The 21,484-nt window shown below is 39.4% G+C and overlaps 1 protein-coding gene across 1 annotated transcript; it reads left to right on the forward strand.

Moving 5' to 3' along the window:
• The first annotated feature begins 3,863 nt into the window (after positions 1–3,863).
• tbx4 (T-box transcription factor 4) lies at positions 3,864–21,164 on the forward strand. The gene is made up of 8 exons (XM_053320966.1): positions 3,864–4,013; positions 4,251–4,345; positions 12,905–13,024; positions 14,380–14,527; positions 19,305–19,457; positions 19,860–19,948; positions 20,157–20,392; positions 20,509–21,164. Exons 1-8 carry the CDS (start codon positions 3,864–3,866, stop codon positions 21,162–21,164), a joined length of 1,647 nt encoding a protein of 548 aa, XP_053176941.1.
• Positions 21,165–21,484: the final 320 nt, after the last annotated feature.

A 21,484-nucleotide genomic window follows, 5' to 3' on the forward strand; every position in this document is an offset into this window, starting at 1 on the left:
AAGAACCTTGATAGAGATTGATTGAAGTGTTCACAGTGATGATCACAGGTAGAAGTGAGCAGGTTTGTGCTGTTATTATATTAAATGCAGACACCTGCTTTCATCTATTTTTTAAAATGTATTTTCTCGGTGTTTGTGTGCACATCAGTAACTGTGTTAAACTAAAAAAAAAAAATAAGCTGAGCTGTTCTATTAGAAGATTTCTTTTTTTTTTGCGCCATTTCTGCACAAATATATCCTCTAATATTATTGATTCATTTACATTGAACAGTTGATGCTCAGGTCGTCATGCATCACAGCTGCAGACACAAAATGGCGGTAGATTGAAATGTATTACATTAACACACACTGTCCCAGTAACACTCATAGCTCTCTCACGCACACACACACACACACACACACACACACACACACACACACACACACACACACACACACACACATATATATATATAACTTATATATTTCTTCTTTTTTGCATATCTTGATTTCACACTCTGCTGCTGCTCTGCTTTCAAACCTTTGGACAGGATTTAAATAATCTGGTCAGTGCAGAGTAAGATGCATACTGAGAGCAACCAGACCACGTGACTTTTACCAAACAACCAAACACATAGGAAATAATAGTGGAGTTTTACAGCATTAAATATGCACTTCAACCTGGGATGTTTTAAAATAAGTTCAAATTCATCTTCTGTATTTTTCCAGACTTCCCAGACCTGCATAGGAATTTTCCTAAGCCTGTTTATCAGTGCTGGACTGGCAATACTGTAATGTTTAACAAGTAGATTCATTTAAAGCAAACATTTTCTGCAATGTAATCAGCAAGCAAGAACCAGAGTTTATACAGTTAAACAGAAGAGTGCAGAAAAATAGAATGATGCCTTATAGACAGCCTTAACTTCTATTTTGAGTATGCTGTATGCCATTGTGTGTGTGTGTGTGACCATGTGTGTTTGTGTGTGAGCGTGTGGCCTGAATAGTTTTCAGATTGGATGTCCAGAGTGACAGAAACAGAAACAGTGTTTTGGCTCGTGCTGCTTAGTTAAACAGGACCAGTGAAAGGCCCAGATACACACTGTGGCTGTTTTCCTGTCAGCTCTTATCTTTATTAGCTTTCACAAATGTCTCCATCAGTTTACACTGGAGGCCGCCTCTCCACTTTCATAGCTAAGAGAGTGGGCCGCTGCGTGTTTACAGGACCCTCATCCCCCTGAAGAGGGAGCAGAGCTGGGGGGTTCAGGGTTCAAGGGGCAGTAACAGGTTTTAGACTGATACGCTTTTATTTTGGTAGTTTAGTTAGATTGGTACTTAAGATAGTTGGGAACAGTGGGAAGTTAAAGGAGAATGAGCTAAAATACAACCTGAAGGTGAAATCATAATCATAATACCTATCTTCCTGCTGAAATATTTCAAAATGTACATCTATGTGAGTGTGTGTGATGCAGTTCATCTCTCACCAATAGTTCCAGCCTTGTGTGTAAGCATTAAGAAAACAGTCTGTTCTGTCTGGAGCTGGTTTACACTCTCGAGGGTCTGAGGCAGACAGCGCTTGAAGCTGGGAGCAGGAGCAGCAGGATGAGACACAGAGGCAGATGAAGCGGTGTGAAAGACAATCTGCAGTGCTTCTGTAGGTGTGAGAGACAGGGAGACATACGGCCATCAACATAACAGGACAAGGATGGATCCATGCTCATAGGAAAGCACGGGAAACACTTTTTTTTTTTTGGGTTTTTTTGACTGAATTCCTGTGTTGGCTTTGGTGCTTTTGTGTAGCTCAGATAGTTTGAACCGGCTTGTAATCCCCTCCCTGATATGGTGTAATACTTTGACTTTAGGTTTTTACAGGACTTTGGAGCGATCGTTCTCATGCGTTCTCATTCCAAAAAACGATACACTCCCATGTTGCATTTTGACCACAGCTATGATCACAGTATGTCAGTGTGATTTGTTGCTCGGGCTTTGGTGAAGACTCTTGAAATAAAACCCGAGCTTTTGATTTATTTGGGATGCTGGATACCTGTCACACAAGCTAAACAGTTTAGAAGGCTAAAGTTCACGTACGATGATCATTGGGCGTCCAGATTTAGCCGATGAGACGGTAACGGTTTTGTGACCTTGTAAAAAAATGCTGTGTGGTGATGTTTGCCCAGTGTAATGATGCAAGGCAGTTCATGGGTATATCACATGTGGTTAAACATTTAAAGTGATGCTGGATGACTCAATATTTAATTTAATTCATCTCACAGACAAATGGATACAGATTCATCAATAAATCTTAATAGAGATTTTGTTTCCCCTACATTTATATTGGTTATATCTAGTCAAAATCTGATTATCTTGCATGGTGGGAATATATTCTGTCCATTCTGAATATTTAAATAATAGAATAGTAGACTAAGAGAAATGGAGAGTGATGTAACCATATTTCAAAATTTGGTCCTGAACATGAAACTTTTGTGTTAACTCAATCTGAGGTTTCCTTTCATGTTTCGAAATGAACCACTTTGACTTCCAAACGCTGCTTGGCTCCACTTATAACACAAGTTCTTTTCCACCTTGTAGTGACTTTGCCAGATTTTCTCATCAGCAGCAGTAACAGAAGGGTTGGAGCACTTCAGTCCAATCCCAATAAATGACCTGATTTCAGGGTTAGTTACAAACATATAGTGTTGAAAAATTGGAAAAATTCGTTTTTCTGTGTTTCATGGTTTTTTAAAAAAATATTAAATATTTCTCATGATGGATATATTTCACACCTGGCTTTAATTGGTCTGTTTTACTTTATAATAGTGCAAAAGCATTTCTAGCCACAATGAATGCAGAGTCTAGTGGGAAAATGACATTTATAATAAAACATAATTGATATTGCTGTTTACATTTAAAGGGATATTGACAAGGTGTGATGATGGTTAACATTAACATATTACATTTTCATCTCTTAAACTGATATTAAATGGAAGATTTAATTATAGGTTTCTTTCATGCAAGTAAAAAGGCAGAATCATCAGCTGATGTCCAGATTGATTAGAATCAGTGAGTCGGGGTGTACACCATGATAAGATGAATTGTTAGTTTAAATGTGAGTGATGTGAATTAATTGATGAGTAGTTATGAGTTATGACTGCAGAGCCAGGATTATTAAATGATGTGATTTTACAAAAAAGGCAAAAATGAATCTAAAAATCAAATCATCAAAATAATTATTTTAACATTATTAACACAAGCACAAGTACCATTCCCACAATTATTATTATTATTATTATTATTACACAGTTGCATAATTCATAATTGAGTTTATATTCCCAGTAAAATGATTATAGATGAATGTGGAATTTGGAATGATGATATAATATAATAGTGCTGGTACTGCTGGTAATAGACTGACACAATGAGACCGTGGACCCCCATTTGATACAATGTTTTCCCAGGGTTCTCACTCTAATGACACTTTTGCTTTTTGGCGTTTTATTACAGAAAGTGTTTGAAAGCCGTGCCTGAAATAATCATTGTGTTATTGGATGGTATTATAGTGAAAATAAATGATTCTTCTTTTTGCTGGTGACCCTGTGGAACCCCCTCAAGCAACGCTGGGGGTTCTGTATCCCACTTTGAGAACCACTGCTATACGATATGTGCATTTAAGCAGAATTTGATGGCAGTGAGGTAACCAGATAGTGCATACTGGTTACTCTGAGCAGCATATTAGATTTCTACTGAAACATGTTTTATTTGCATTGGTGATCCTACATTATAACTAAAAAAAAAGGGGGGTCACATGGCCCATCAGGTCTGCTCTCTCTGGTTTCACAGCTTACTTACTGATAGGCCTGACAGCTGAGTATTTTTCTAATCCTGTAGAGATGCTGCAGGAGAAAGCTTCAGCTGTGACGGATGAATGCGTGAGTCGGGCCCAGACCGGCGGGGAGACAGATCTCCTTCCGGACCAGTCACGACTGGGCCTGCCCACAGCTCCCAGCATCCCCAGCTCCAGCTCCAGTGAGCCCGACCAGGTACACACACACACACACACACACACACACACACACACACACACACACACACACACACACACACACACAGATGCTTCTTATGGCTGTCTGTAGATTGTTGAATTATGAATGAAAATTATGTGTTTGTACATTAAAATAAATATCTAAACTTTTTTTTGTTGCCAAGGCTACAGACACACAAAAACCCCATCTAAAGCCAGCTTCTCATTGGCTCCCCTCTCTCTCACTCTCTTTCAGAACATTGAGAACATTAAGGTCGTTCTTCATGAGAGGGAGCTGTGGAAGAAGTTCCATGAGGCCGGCACAGAGATGATCATTACTAAAGCAGGCAGGTTAGTAAAGCAGTAAACACACTATGTATCAGTCACACTTCAGTCTGAGAAGGCATCATAAATATTTAAAGATCAAATATTTGACACCAAGCTTTTATGGATGATTTAAATGTCTGTAATCCACCTTTAAAATGATCTTTGTTTTTGAGTATTGAAATTTGACTGTCTGTGTAGTCACTTGCTGGAAAATAATAAATGATGAGGTAGTTCACTTTAAATATGTTCAAAGTTGCTACATAATTCTATATTTAAACAGAAATAGAGATGTAGTAGCTCTAGAGTCTTCCCACTAAGGAAACGGTTTCATATCATTGTTGCCAAGAAGTTAAAAGAAACCAGGAACACATTGCATATCTTGTTGGTCACATAATATATTAAAAGCCGCTCATATTTTACATCACAAAAACACAACGTTGGTGGAAAATTACAGAGAAAGTGATATCGAAGTGATGGATTCATTACGTAAAATGAATATCATACCTTTCTGTGACCATCTGTTTAGACAGCTAATAGTAACATATAGCAGTTATAACTTTGCCTTTCAGGAAGAGACAGAAAGTTCCCGCAGCAGTGAGTACATAATTGAAAACACAAATGACTGCTCGGCTTGTTGGATTTAATGCGACCTGAGGATTAGATAGTGAGGCCTTTGGACATTAACCAGAGAATGAGTACACTCTCGAATCGACCTCCGCCTCTCATTCCTCATGGGATGTTTTTTTTTTTTTTCCAGTAGAAAAATGTAAAAGGTCACCACATTTTTTCCTTAATGCTGCATAACGCTAAGAGATGGGCTTTCCCTTGTCCAGCTGATAAAGTGGGCTCTGAATCCTTAAAGCCCTTTGAAGGGTTGTGCAGTGGTTTAGCTATGCAGCTGTGCTGGGAAACCTGTCTGGGTTTACCTACAGTCAAGTCTGCAGCAGAAGGTTACAGATATAGTGACTTCATTCCTTCAGGAGTGACATCTCTGAAAACCAACTCACGCAAAATGATATCAACACCAGACTGAATTATTGAGGCATGCAGTGAATAGTGCATGTAGAGCTGCTCACCGTGTTATCATGGAAGAAGACATTTGGTAATGTTGGAATCTGTTGTAGTGGTTCAGTAAAATAGAGGTCTAACACCCCATTAAATCTGTCATCTGAGCTGGTTTAGATTTCAGTGCATGGCCATTTGAATAAGTCATAGCATTCTGTAAAGTGAGACTCATTTCCAGTGATGCTCAGCTATCTTTCAAATATTCATCACAGAGCAGACAGGGAAAGGTTAAAAACAGAATAATCTAACCTAGGCTGAAATGATCTTTGATGCCACCCAAAGTCAGATCACAAATCATAAAACAGATGCAAAAATATCTATTGGAGCCCATTACAAACCAGTGCTGATAAGAGAGCAGGTAGTGTGATAAGAGAGACAATACATTTCAAATGATATCAAATTCTAAACTAAATATACAACAACAAATAATCTCAAATTGAGTTCTGCTTGATAAGAGAGTCAAAAGTCTGGAAAAAAACTAGTGAACCAAGCCTTAACATCTTATATAATAAAATCTCAAAAACAATAGGCACAATCTTTATCATATTCATCATGCAACATCATTATAAAACCAAATTAAAATGACTAAAACTTCAGATTGATCATTTCTAGGTGAATTGGACTGTGAAGTAATCAAGCCAATTTGCAGAGTTTTATATTTTTACAGAAACTGTATGGTCCCAAGACCTGAACCCTGAGGGACGCCATAAATCTGTGTAAGAGAACAAACAAAGAACGAGTTCAGAATGAAGACAAGCCCTCATTTATTAGAGTATGTATGTTAAGTCAGCAGAAGTCAAGTAATAAGACAGTAAGATAACTCCACCTCCCTCAGAATAAAGCTTCCTCCTCTTATCAACTGACAAACGTTCCTATTTACATTTGACTTTATTTGCAGCTGTAATTTGCTTAAGGATAGGTCAACATGTTTTCCAAGTCTGCTTCAATACATTAATCCAGTGCCTATATAAACACACACACACAGGCATCACATAGGCTATCTTTTCCTTGTGCTGCCAGTGTGAGTGATGGGGGGGACAAAACCCATTCCTTATTCCATGAAAAACTGTAATACACTGTTTATTTAAAGTAAATATGAAGTTTCAGCAGTCAGAGTTAGCCACTTGAAGTAGATATCTTTCAAACACACTCATTTTAGTGTAAAATGTGTGTTTGTTTGTGTTACTAACCCTCCACTACATCATCAAATGAAAGACTGTGTATAAATGAGAGGTTTTATACTGAAAAAGAAAGCTGAGGGTGGACCATCTCCAAATCATTTGAATAACCCAAGAGTGTTGAAGCTTCATATTAGCATCAGATAAACAGACTGTGGATTTTTGTAGCCCATCTTGCCAAGCTTCCACAGTATGAACAGGAGGAATGATTACAGCAAACTAAGTATATTTCATTGTCCACATGGGCACCTGACATGAAAATGTATAAACCTATCCTTTAAGATTAGATTTGTCACACATGTTTTCTCATTAATAGCAATACAATGAGAGCAGATGTGTGGGCAGCCATCAGCCATCACCGTATACTAATACCAAACTAGCACTAGCTTCATGCATCAAATGTTCAAATATTTGATATTTTCTAACTTGCTTTTGCAGCTAAATGGATTCTTTTTGTATAAGCTAAAGATGAATGCATGATGTTTGTTTTGTTTAGGCTGTTGGAGTGTATCTGACTTTGTGGCTATAACCTGGTTAGTTAGATTAGATAACTATTAACATTAAATTATGTTTTTTACATCTCATCTTCCATTCCTGCCTATTAAAGGGTTAAATAATTAAATAAGTTATTTTTGTGTTAATAAGCAGTGAGATAGGTTGATAGGGAGATAGTTTGTGTTTTTAGTGACTGATTTAGTGTTCTGACCCGTCGTCTCACATCCTGTTAAACAACACAACACAGTTCATATTGGCCACATTTAACTGATCAGTTTAACACTGCATCTAGTCCAAACATTGCCAGTGGCAAACCACAGCTGAACACCAGAGCAGAGAGAGTAAGTCACATCCTGCTCTTATTTATTTCCATCATTCACATTTTACTTGTCAGCTCAGCTCATGAGGGAATGAAATTGATGGAGGCAGATCTATCAATTAGCGTTTAGTTGATTGATCCCCAATTTTTTTGGCTTTAAAATAAAGCAGTGCTGGCAACCCCTCAACTTGGATATGAGCTGTGACAGATTTCCTTTCCCTCTTGTTATATTCAAATAATTATAGAGGGCTGTAAAAGTAAAACTAAACAGCACTGAGCAAAAGAAAACAGATTAAAAATAAGAAATAGAATTTCTGATTTATTTTGTGTATGGCAGAAATTAATTTAGTCATCCTACTATCATTTCAATAATGTCAGAATCCTTCTGGTTTATTTTCTGGTTTAGATCATTTGGTTAGACTTGGAGCCTGTTCCTCTGTGCAGCTGTGCCCACTGACCACATACTCTATGTGAACTATTAAATCTTCAAGTATAAAGTGAACACAACTAGAACAGATTATTATGCATATTGTAAAACAATCATTTTGATACAGAAGAAGGGAGAGAAATTGCGAGGGGAGGTGATGTATCGTATCTCTTGAATAGATAGTGTAATACAAGCCGGTGAGGAGATTACGATGTTCTGTGTGGAGCTTAAAAGTTAAAGAAGGGGAAAAAGTAGACGCAGCATAGAGTACAGACCAGGCGGTGTTGATCTGAAGGGTTTTTTAGTTTGATGTGAGCGAAAAGCCTTTGAGAGTGAGGGGTGACATCCACAAAATGTAATATATATTATTCTAAACATTAATAAATAAATCAAATGTCAGTTTAAACTGCCAATAATCAGGATTTCCTTTGTTTTACAATGTTTTCATTCACATCTAAAGTTTACTGAAACTTAAACTTTGTGCATGTGTGATGTTCTTTTGAGGACTTCAAAAGTATTTGGACAGAAATTAATTCAAAAAACCTTCAGCACAATATTAAATATCCTAATAAACAGACTTAAAGCAGTGTGAGCTGATATGCATCAACAAATTCTTGCTAATTAATGACATGCTTCTTATGCCTAATATAAAACCTCAGTTTGCATCATTGCAAGTGTGTCGTAATAGATCAGAACATTTGGGCACAAAAACTGTGTGCTGGTGTTTGTTTCATATATTCCAAAATAAATATATTAAATTTATCAAGCTAGAAAAAGTCCAAAAACATTTTCCCCCTAAATTATGAGCATTTTATGATTTTACATTGTAAATATACTGAACTCCCTGCATCTTGTTGGATGTTGCCAGATGCTCATGTGGTGTTACATACCCAGGAAAGAAAGATCTCTGGCTCTGTAGTCTTAACATGTGAGGAAGGTCAGTAACATAGGTGGTAGGGGAAGAGGTACAGACCCAGACCCAGAGCCAGCACCAGACCAGACCAGACCATCACCCCCTGGGGTCCCACATTTTCCCAACACTCCAAGATCAAACTGGCTCAGTCCACTCCCATGCAGCACCTAGCTGAGCCTCCAAGACTTGTTATTGTGAGTGTCATTGCCCAGGCCGTAATCCTCCCTCTTCAAAGCACCCAGCGCAGCTCTTCCCTCACTCTCCCTCTTTGTACACAGCCCGTCAAGTGAGCAGCGGCGGGTTGATAAGAGGAATCCGGCGCCCACAATAGGCCGAGTCTACTAGGTTGTAGCGCTTCATCATCCCCCACCCCCGCCCCCCACCATCCCAACGCTCCTTTTGATCTCGCCGTGGTACTGGAGATTCCCAGAGAAGGAATGGATCACTGAAGGGCCTAAACATGTGGGATTGTTAAGAGAAACAGCTGGCTGGGCACAGAAACACACACACACACCCTGACACTGATATCATACACACACTCTCCGACTTCCATTTCTCATGCTCCCCTTAAACTCACTCACTTAGTCACACCAACATATGTATATGTATGCCTTCATTTTGTCTGCCTTTGAAGAGATGCAACACCTACAGCATTTTTTTTGGGTTTATAAACGTAGCATGTTTTATCAAATGTATCTGAGAGCATAGACAGAAACAGAACTTAGGCTACAATAAGGGTAAAATCACCATGCATGTTATATTATAACATCAATATAGCTCATGATGTAGTGTAGTTTCTGCTGGAAAATCAACTGGAATACCATTTACAGATCAGATAATTAGCTGTGACAGTTTTTGGCGAATTCCAGAGAATGAAAATGCCTGAAAAACCAAAGTACTTCATCACAATGATACAAAAATCCAATACTGACACAAAGCAGCTCTACTGAAGAGTTTGCAATATTCTCTGGCCAAAGATATTAAAAGAATAACTGCAATGATATAAATAGTACAGCAAAATGTCATATGGTTGACACATTCCTATAGTCCCAAAGTATATGTCATGAATGATTTTGCTATCTTTCTTTTTCTTTTTTTTTTTTTTTTTTTTACATTTTTTCCTTCACTGGATAAGATATACAAGAAACAATAGGAGATAGAGTGGCCATTGCTGTTATGCATACACCTTAACCATCTGGCTAGCAGTATATCTCTTTACACTGTACTGCTGCTAATGTGACAAGAACAAGACAGACATCCCATTACTTTTTTTAGACTACTTTTTAAGGCTGTCACTTATTAAAAATTCAAACAACTGTAAATATGAGGAAAACAGATGTTCAATCTGTATTTATGTTTACATACACACTTCTTAGTGTATAAAACACTGTGAGTCATTGCAGACCCTGTTGTCCTATCAGTGAAGTACCTATTGTTGCTAACATTAAATGCAGAAAACCAATGAGGCATGTTACTGTGAAGTAATATATGGAGGGATTTAGGAATCAACGCTGTATTTAATTTAAAATGTTGCATAATGAGTGTTTGCTCACTTTGTTAAATGCATCTGTCTTTCAGTTTAGTTAGTTCAAACAGATTACTTGTGACTTCCCACCACTTTAACCCTTTAACGGGCGAGTGACTATCTTTGATTACTTCTGTAAACATCCAAAATATCCTCCCCATGCCTCTCTGTGAGCTTATAGAACCATGTGGCGTTTTTATATGTAGACTTTTTGGTAAATGTTTACTCTGGCCCGGCGAGGAACCATATATTTGCAACATAAAAATGTAAAAAATGTAAAAAATGTAAAAAAAGTAATGTAATACCCCTTTATAACTCTCTAGGGTCTAAATGATGAATTTCCATGTATTTCAATGAATGCCCTATAAATGGTTAAAACAAGAAACTACCTAAAATGCTTGCTAATGCTGCTCTGGTATCAACAAATAGACTGGGGCAATTAACAATTAAGATTTTGAGAAGTATAGGTTAAAATACATTCATAAAATAATTAGTGCACTGAATTCAGATACTTGATACTTGAAACGAAGTAGTCAGTTGTAAATTGTCTAACAGCATCTGAAATAGAATAGCTGTGGCTGTGTCTTTCTCTTTACATAACAATTGACCAGGTGTATCCAGATGTAAACATAGGCACGATTTGAACTTCTCTATCATACTTTCTTATCCAAAAAATGTACATATTTATCCTACACTGTTTCTCAACCGTCTCTATGACAGCAGGCTTTATGCCAGTCTTCAGAGCATGACAATTTGGAACAAGTACAAACAATTCGGCTTTTACGCACAATTGGATAATTCTTCGTATAAAGTAGTTCATTTAAAGCACACCGAAGCCTTAAAAGCATATATAATTCTATGGCCAAGCTAAATAATCCAAGAAACATTTTGACAACTGCAACATTCATGTGTACAAAAGAGTGTGGCACATTGATTTTGACAGTCTGGCTGGATAGACTCACTTGACGATTAATGTGAAAAGCGAGCAGCAGCAGAGCCCTCCGCTAGGTAGTTATGGCCATATTATACAAATCCAAGGCCCACATGTGTTGACACAGGCCTCCCATCTGCTCTGTCTGTGTTGTGAGTGGTGCCAGAGATGAGCAGAGGTCTGTTTTGAATGTTCCTCTAAGATTAACCCGTCTTTCAGCGAGGATGATACCGGGACTGATCTCTCCTACTGATTGGATTTGAAGCCTGGGAGAGAGATTTAAATTACCTGCCCTCGATCCCCCCCTCCTCTCTCTCTCCCTCTTACGTGAGGAAGTATTTACAGTAACTTGATCAGATGGTGTCAGGCACTATGAGCCTTTTGAAGGAGGGTACTTGCACCAATAGGAACAGCGAGTATGACGATATGGGGTTTTGATGCGATGGCGTCCTTGCAGAAAAAGCAATGCGAGGCTTTCATGACTGTGTGCTTCAATGTTTGAATGCGTTGCCATAGAGAGCGCCCACAGATAAACTGCAGGCCTTTTTGACCGTGGTCTCTCAAGCAATGACGTGTCGTCTGTCTAAACTGTTGTCCGATCTGGGGTGCCATTAAAAACCACTTAGTGCTTTATAAGGGGGCGCAGAGCCCTTTGCGAAATTTCCTTTGGCGCAGATGGGATGAAAAAGTTTTTGGTTTCTCAGAAAAGGTCAGGAAAGGTAGCTCCCTTCATGTGTTTTATGGCCTTGAGTGCTATATTAGCATATTCTGTCTTGTAGTCTTGAGGCATTTAAAAAGATGAAAGATAGAGCGCGTTCCCATACTTTTTTAATGGCGTCTCAGTATCACAAGTATGAGAGGATTTCAGTCCTCTACTAAATAAATGCCTGTGGGAAGACAAGTTATTACCAGGCTGGAACATGGGAGAGTTTGACAATAAGGATGACATCAAGAAAATGATCGTGGAAGGTTTGGCAAATCGGTCTTCTTTGGTAATGTGCTTAAAGGGGTTATCTGTGTAGAAGTAGGTCTCATCTACTTAATGTTCAGGTAAAGGTTATTTCAGGTTTAAGAGAAGTCAGCTTCTCACCCTACTTGTCTATCAGTCTCCTGATCTGGATGGGACCTTGCTCACGCCAATCCCTTAAGAACATCAGTGAGCTGCAGTCGGTGAGCTAATCAGATTTTCATCTGCACAATCCGTGACGATACTACGCTTATCCTTTACACAAACAACTGTTTTTAATGGTCCATAGAATCCTTCCTTAAGAAGATGATCAGTGTGGAGGAAACAGGGACAAAAGGGCTAAAAGGTTAAGTTTAGTCTGGGTTAGAGTTTGAAAAAGACCAAATCTGAGGCTGTGGATTTGGAAAGAATTGAGATTACTAGACCCCTATAGCCCTCTCCTCATCTCTATGTAAGACTAGCAGCTTCAGACTACATTAGCAGCTATAAGGAAAACAGACACAAATCTCTGATCCTACTGTCAGCAGTCAAGTTGCATTGTGGGTAATGTAGGCATTAGGGTTTGAAAAGGAAGCAGAATCTGTCTCACCTTTGGTTCTGCTTCATTGATTTTGTTCCCTTTTTTCCATGAGTCTGTCTATGGAAGTGAAATGCTAAACTGTTTTTTTAAGGCCGATTAAAATGAACAGTTTTTTTTTTCATAATATATTACTAACCACAAATAGCATCTCTTCTAACAGTATCTTTTTACATTGTTTAACAGGAGGATGTTTCCAAGCTACAAAGTCAAAGTGACAGGGATGAACCCCAAAACCAAGTACATCCTACTCATTGATATTGTTCCAGCTGATGACCACCGCTACAAGTTCTGTGACAACAAGTGGTAAGTTTCAAAGGTCATTAGTGAATTCAAAGAGATTTAAAGCTAGACTGTAGACCTTTTGAAAGACAAAATAAGGTATTTTTCTTAATAGAAATACAAAAGTGGTATTCATGAAAATTAAATAAGTCTTTGTCAACTCAGTACACTCAGGGGTTTGCTGCTATAGCAATGACCAGTAGCTTGTGGTGGCTAATGTTAGTGTGTTACAGATAAAGAAAAATTACACATACTGTACCTCAACAGTGGACATGTTTGTTGTTTCCTGTTTGTGGTCCTATTCCACTCACTCATAGTGAGTCCCTTAATGTCTTGATGTCTTTAAAGCAACTCACTCAGGAGAATCTTGGGGAATTAAAGGGAATTGTATGTGACATCATCCTGTATTTGCCACTTGTTGCCATGTTGGCCAATTTTCACCAAAGGCAGCACTATTCTATCAATACCTCAGTTGAGTATCCCTAAGAATGAACTCAATATCATGGTATAATCACCTTCTAGGTCCAATGCAACAACTGAATGCCAATGCAGGAAGTTGTGTGCACAGTTTAAGAAAGTAAGGAAGCAGAGATAAGGGTGGTGAATGGGCATGGAGTTCATACCAACAAAAAATACACCACATTCCACATGATCACAACAGAAAATCAGCTTGACACATCTGCTAAACATTCACCAATCATGTTTTCTCTTTTTTATATAAGGCTGGTGTGGTCTGATGACTACCTTTTACTGGAGATCATCATTGGCTACAGCTCTTTACTGCAGGGCGCTGGCAAGATTCTTATTAAAAAGGAAAAGAAAAATAGCTGGACAGTACTCAGTATTTCTCCAGTTGATCCTGTATCTGGAGGCAATGACATTGCAGTCCTCCATCCTCCATCAGTGTGACATAAGAGTTGGCACTGTCGGCCTGCCATGGGTTGAACAAAAAAAAAAGCCTTGCCTAGAAAAGCCCAAAAAACACATACATAGTCTCTGGCAGAAAGATGTCAATTTACAGCCATTTGTTTCTCTTCATGTGGCATGGCTTAGAGTTGGTGGGTTCTGGTGTTCCTCAGCAACACCTTCAACAGGCATAATTAGTAATGATGTTTTAGCAGAGGCCACTGCCTTCCAGTCAAAGGGATTTCTTACAAAGAGCTGAGAGCAGTAGACTTCAAAGCCTTTATATAGCCACGTTATGGTAAAGGACACTTAGTTAGCATGGTGACTGGAATGGACAGTTTTAGTTAGTCGTGTTAGATGAACAGAGACACATAGGTATTTCCTGTATGTTGGACGCCACTGGAAAGCAGCTAGCTTTTTTTTCCTTTCTGCATCTAAGTTTATCCTGAATGTCTCTCTCAATCTGTTTTTAGGATGGTGGCTGGCAAGGCTGAGCCAGCAATGCCAGGCAGACTGTATGTGCACCCTGATTCTCCCGCCACTGGAGCTCACTGGATGAGGCAGCTGGTATCGTTTCAGAAGCTCAAACTCACAAACAATCATCTGGACCCCTTTGGGCATGTAAGTACCTACACAGAGAAGCTTTATACCCTCCACAACTTAAGACCTAGTCATAGAAAGGGTTAGTGTGTTTGCAAACTATCTTATTTCCTACTTTGCCATCTTTCCATTTGATTATGTCAACATATTACTCACCAATTTAATTGCTGAAATATGGCGTTAAAAAGTGCACTTAATAACCTGTCTGACTCATGTTGCTTTTTTGCTTAAGCTGAGTTGGTTTTTATGTTCCCAGATTTGACCATTTTATTTGGTGAGTAATATGTTAACATGACAAATAAGTTGCTACATCTCCATATCTCTCCAATACATCTGGTGACACAATCCAGGATCTTGGAATCATGGACAAAACTACTAAAAGAAAAACGGTGTCATAAAAAATACAGCAGAATTTTCCATTAAGTGTTCGGAAACTACTTAATTCACATCTGAGTTAATTCCATTATCGCATCCAGTGGAGTTCAATATGACTATGAGTGTAAAGCCACACTAGTGGCTCTGTGATTCTATATAATCTCCATTGTAATGAAAACTAAGGTGTTACAGGGATAAAACTAAGTGTTGGACAAATTGCAGTTTTGACTTGATTATTGCACTTTTGAGAGTGATGAATGATAAAAAAAAGTCTGGGGATCACCAAAGTTCACAGAACCATCAATGCCTGCATCAAATTGCATTGTAAGCAATCCACATTGGAACCAAATCCCCCCTAAAATCATATTAGCTACATATATCACAGTAAATAGTTTATCCTTCTTGATTTTATACTAATTTCATGAATAATGGGGTTGTTCACGAGCTTGGTTTTCAAAGCCATTTCAAATTTCAATTTTTGGTCTACATGATTTTACAGATTGAAATTACGAAGCAGAGTGCTCAGAATGCTATCATGGTGGTGCTTGAGACATCAGATTAGTTTCTCATTATTTTATTATTCTTTGAATATCTAATAAGCAACTAATAGTCAGATGCTACAGATCGACTTTAAGAGTGAACAGTTTTGAACTTTTCAGTGGTTTGTTTCCTCTCGTGTTTTCTATGTTTAGATGTTGTTGTGGTTGGCTAGATGAAAAGTCATGGGATTAACAAAATAATTAGGATTCATCCTCTCATGTTAAAGGAAAGGTCAGGGGATCACCAAAGTCAGCCTTTTTGTCCTCAGGGGACCATTAAAGTCTGCACAAAATTACATGGTAATCCTTTGCATAGTTGAGTCCACCGTAAAAAAAAAAAAAAAAAAAAAAGACCAGAGCAAATGATCGCTCTGTTGATGATCTGCTTTGTACTATACAGTTAAAAAATGAGCCTATTAGTCATAATGCAGAACATAAAAACGTCCCAACAGGTCATTGTAGAGCTGGAGGGGTAAAGAAAAGCCATGTGTGAAACAGTTACCTATTTCTACATATCCCCTTGTGCCCCCAAGTCAAATTCATTATTTCAACTTTGCCTGCCTAGAGTTACACTTAAAAACAAAATAGTGCCGAAATTTTGTGCAACTCGCATCGCAACTGATCCGATAGAACCATTTGTCAAAGACCAAAAATCTGATCCAGTGTCATAAACAGAGCAGTGAGATGAAACTGTGAAACATACAGCTAATGAAATTTGGTTGCACAGACATCAATATCACAAAGCTGTTTTTACAGACATATTTCTGAACCAAGGCTGAAAGAAAGCGAAGGAGTGTGTAAGACAGAATGTGCAGAAAGAGAGAGAGGCAGAGGCTGCGGAGGGAGGTGAAGAGTGTGACTGTGGCAGCGCTCCCCAGGGGGACTCTGGGATAGCTTGTCTCAAGCCATCCCATCAGTGGGCGGGCTCATTAGGTTCATAACCTCTCAGATCAGTGGCGGGGCCTGCTGTCAGATTGAGTTGAGTGCCTGGCCAGTGATAAGGGCGAGTAATGAGGACAGAGCAAGTAAGAGGCCAGGCAGAGCCCAGATGACGCCTAGACTAGGAGGTGTGTAGAAGGGCACTGTTTCTCAAAGTGGAGTGAAGGGAAATCCCATTCATTACAAATGATGCAGATTATAGAGTGTATTGACTGAATTTAAAACTATATTTTTTCATGTAGGGAATTCTTGAGATTACCTTTTAAATGCGTCTATTCGGTGGTCCATGCCAACACTTTGAAAATGTTCTTGTGGAATCAGGTCCTTTAAGAGACACTGCTTCATGGACATCATGCTGTGGAATCAATGATCTTTGCTCCATAGCAGAAAAACTATTGATCTAGAGGTTCTTCAGATCTATGACAATCATTTTCTCCATATCAATGGACACTACTGCTGCCCCTCCCCCCATGTCTTGACAATCAGCAGTACAACCAATATGCAGTTTACTGATGGTAAACCGATGACCTGGTAATCTTCATTTGTTTCACACAATAGTGATGTGGTGGTGTCATCACTAAGAACAATTCAGAGTCATTGATACTGATCATTAACCCTGTGCAAACACCTGAAGCTCTGATATGATGGTCATTCAGGCTAGTATCCCTCAGAATGATGCCCATATTAGACGATCCATACTTCACAAATTATGTCCAGTGCATGCTTTTTCCATAACTACAATCTGTCTCTACCTTTAACCATACAATTGTTTCCATAAAATGTTGGCATTGGATGCTACCTAGGGATTTGCAGAATGGTTCAATGTCAATGTTCTTGTATAGGGTTATGTCATTATGTACTATTATAATAACATAATGCTTGTCCTTTCAAGAACTCATTCCAAACACACATCAGCTGAAGCAAGTAATTATGTCTCTGTGTTTTGATATCATGGAAGACGAAAGCAAATGTCTTCTTTAGCTCTTCAGTGATCTGAGGCTTCCCTGATCACTGCATTCAGAAGAGTCTCCAGTATCACCCTCAGACAGCAGCCAGACAGCAGGGCAGACAAAGGTCAACAGAGAGCCTGGTGAAGCAGCCAATAGCTTATCTCTGTCTCCAGCCTGCCTCAGCAACAGGAGCATGTGAGTGCTGGGCCATTCTGTGTTCAACCTGAGCCTAGCTTCCTGTGCCCTGTTCAACCTTTGCCTCTCTTTGGGAGCCCCCTGGAGGAAAAGGCTCCTCAGGAGAGTGTCTGGCAAATGAGAAGGGGAGCCGAGGTGCAGAGCTTGATGCTTATCGGCCCTGACAGAGCTGGACTAGTGATGACCCTGCCCTACTGTTGCTAACGCTTCGCCGGGCACAGTGCTAGGCTGCGGTGAGCAGACCTATGCTAGTGAGCTAACCTTTAGCCACCCAAACAACCTAAACACTATGTGCAGCCAGCACATGCTACCTGCTTACTAATACACAGCACTCAGATTCCAGATGAAGAGTGATGGAGATGAAAGCTGCAAAGAAGCTGTTCACTGAACTAATTGATATTAAGAACTGTGAGGTTGAAAGGCTCCACTTCAATGAGGAATCCAGCAGGGAAATGCTCCTGATTCTGCCTTCTCAGGCGAAAAGTTTCACATTCTATATATTTATTTGCATTGCTTATAACAGCACTGCATATTTACAGTATGACTGTTAGCTGACAGAGTTAAAATGATTAGCTCACTACTTCTCTTATAGTAGTAATAATATGAATTTGCGTATGACTTCAAAGGCACATATTAAAAACCTATTAAACAAAGTTGAAGTTAACTGCATGATTTGACTGCCATGTGCCAATGCCAGCCTTCACACACTTTGACAACCATTCCCTGTAAAAAAAAATATGCAAGGGCTCTAGGTTATCCCACCATGACACCATCAAGTGCTCTGGGTTCCCTCCAGTGCACTATGCACACTTTCTATGTGTCTGTAATGCTTCAGACTTTATATGCGAGAAATTTCACAATTCCATTTTTCCATTTTTGGGAGTGAATAATTGTAGACATTTATCAAATGATATGGTTAGTATGGTTACCTTGATTTCATTTCTATACTACATACTAATTAATGTACTTTTATCATTCCAACAGAAAAATAAAATGATTTACAAAGATGCTAAATCTGTTTCACCACCTTCATGATAAGTTCTACTATCATGCTGCTGTGTGTGCAGTAAAAACACCCATCAAACGTCTTTACTGCTATTAAGTCTGACTGACAGCTGATCCAGCTGTGATAAGCTGATGCCATCCTCAGAAACTGACATTGCTTCATGTGATGCTTCTCTAAAAACATATTTCCGTGTTTCCTCTCTCCTTGCATCTTTTCCTTGAGTCCTCAGTGGCAGGACCTAAGATGCAAGAAAAAGACATAAGTGAGAGAAATCTGGACGCAATTTAAGGGGAATAGTGAGGTACCCTCAATCAGAATGGAGATAGAATGTCCATGTTAAATACTTCTGTTACCACACCCGGCTTCTACACCTCCAACAGACACAGCTGCAGCTAATATAACTAATTAGGGTATGTTGGATTTAGGTGTGCCAGTTAGCAAGCACTGACAATAATGACGTCTATTGTCGCTGCTTGCTCATTAGCTTACCTTAGGTAATGGGTAAGCTTAACTTAAACTCATTATGAATTTTACTAGCAGCAGCTGTGTTTTCTGAGTCTCTAGAGAAAGTGTTATTATAGCTGTGCTCATAGTGTATACCACACATATTCCACAGTTCATTTGCATTTTCTTGACTTTTTACACTACCTAGCCTCTTAACTTAGTGATTGATTACCTTCTGAACGAGAAGCTGATAAGATATGCATTATGTATCACACCAAAGTGGATATTCATAGACTATTGCTACAACAAATTTGTAATGAAATGTGTTTCATTTTCTTCCCCCTTCCCAGATCATCCTAAACTCTATGCACAAGTACCAGCCCAGACTACACATAGTCAAAGCAGATGAAAACAATGCGTTTGGATCCAAGAACACTGCCTACTGCACTCATGTCTTTCATGAGACAGCCTTCATCTCTGTTACCTCTTATCAAAACCACAAGGTACAGTAACTATCAAGTATGTATACCACAGGCATTAAAGTAACATTCAAGAAAAGTCCCTAGTTTAACAAATATAAAAACAGTGTGTAACAGTTGGTGATGTTATGGTTGAATGGAGATTACACCAAGTCAGTACCTTCTTACTTTTCTGTTCTGAGTAGCCTATTTGCAAGTTCTCCAAAAGCTTAAGTTTGTGAATTTAAAGGCCATAGAGTATTTTTCTAGATTTAAATTGATGTAATTGAACTATAGTGTGCATATGTATGCACGGGGGGTGCAGATGTTCCTGTCCACCACAGCTGGACCCTAGTTAGAACACTGCCAGTGTTCCTATATTTGCTTTACTTGTGGATTGGTTTATACCAAACAGAAGAGAACTTACATGAAATATCATTTTCCTAGATCACTCAGTTGAAGATAGAGAACAACCCATTTGCCAAAGGATTCAGAGGTAGTGAAGAAGGAGATCTACGCGTTTCAAGACTACAGGGGTATGTTTATATGAAAACCGACCAGAGAAGTAAAACTGATCCTTTAGAACCATTTCACACGTTGGAAATCTCATGTAAACTTAACATATACAAATGAGCTTTTGTTTATGCACAGATATGATCTACCTCACCTTGAGAGGTTGTATAGAATGAAAATGACATGACAAACTAATTATGTTTCTTTTCTCTTATCACAACTGATGCATAGGAAAGAATATCCAGTGATATCAAAGAACATGGTTCGACAGAGGCTCCTCTCCTCACATAGTCACCTAGCGGGGAAGCTCGGAGCAGGAGTTCTAACGGGGCACCCTCAAGTCCTGTCCTCTTATCAGTATGAGACTGGGGTTCCTTTGTCTAACTCAGACCTCCAAGATCCTATCTCGAACCACTTCCCTCAGAGCAGAGATCCCAGCCTTCTGTACCACTGCTTCAAACACAGAGGTTTGTTCTTAAGCCATTGTTCTGTTAGGCATTGCAGAGAATCAGGTGTGCCTCTCTTTGGTACTCATGGTTTTAAAAAACAAACAAACAATGCAGTTAATTATATCGCTTTGCAGATAATGCCCGACACCTGGAGCTTGGATGTAAGCGGCCATATCTAGAGACATCACCTGCGGTCTCAGAGGAGCATTACTTTCGTTCACCTCCCTCTTACGACTCGCCCCTTCTGTCTCATCCATACTGCACTGAGGCAATCAGCTCCAGAGAGGCTTGTATGTACGGCAGCATGGAAACAGAGTCTGGATCGGGGGCAGGGGACACAGATGACCTGACCAACTCCCCTTCAATAAATTGCAACATGTGGGCTACAATGCAGCCCTACCCTCGCTATAGCGTGGAGGGCGTACCGTACCAACCCTTCACTGCCCACTTCACCAACGCTGCCACGGTCACCCCTGTGGTACCACACCCCACGTCATCCATGGTGTCAAGGCCGCAGGCTGACCTGGGGGTCTACAACTCATCTACAGTACAGCGAGGTCTGCCCGTCATACCTCCATCATCTTCCTCTTCATCCTGCTCTCCAGCTGTTCCAGGATCCAGAGATAGGTCAGGCCATCCACCTCTGTACCACAAGAAGCCAGGGTCACCACTCCGGCCTCACAGAGATTTCTCAGCCTACCCTGCACAAGGTACTATATCCATCCGGGATCCGTCCTATCAGTACCAGGTGGGGCTGAGTAGTGCAGGGACTCACTGGACTGATAGCTAATGTGGACCACTGGAGAAACCAGCTTTGTCTAATCTTCAAGTCTGAAATTAATCATGGTTTCCAAGATCCCACTGTGGACTGCCAACATCAAGCAATGGTAATGAAATACAGCCATGATCATTACCCAATTGCACTCCAAAGCCATTTAAGTCCATGAATTCTCACTAAAGCACAATTACAGACAACACTGTAATGAACAGTGGTTGACCTCCTATTTACTTATGCAGATGTGTAGCATATGTACCATAAGCCTGTGATTGGTTGGGTGGTTTTCTCATGTTCAAATGCAAAATGCAGGTTTGAGCAGCACTTAAAGTATA

Source organism: Scomber japonicus, chromosome 6, assembly GCF_027409825.1.
Source record: "Scomber japonicus isolate fScoJap1 chromosome 6, fScoJap1.pri, whole genome shotgun sequence".
NCBI lineage: Eukaryota > Metazoa > Chordata > Actinopteri > Scombriformes > Scombridae > Scomber > Scomber japonicus.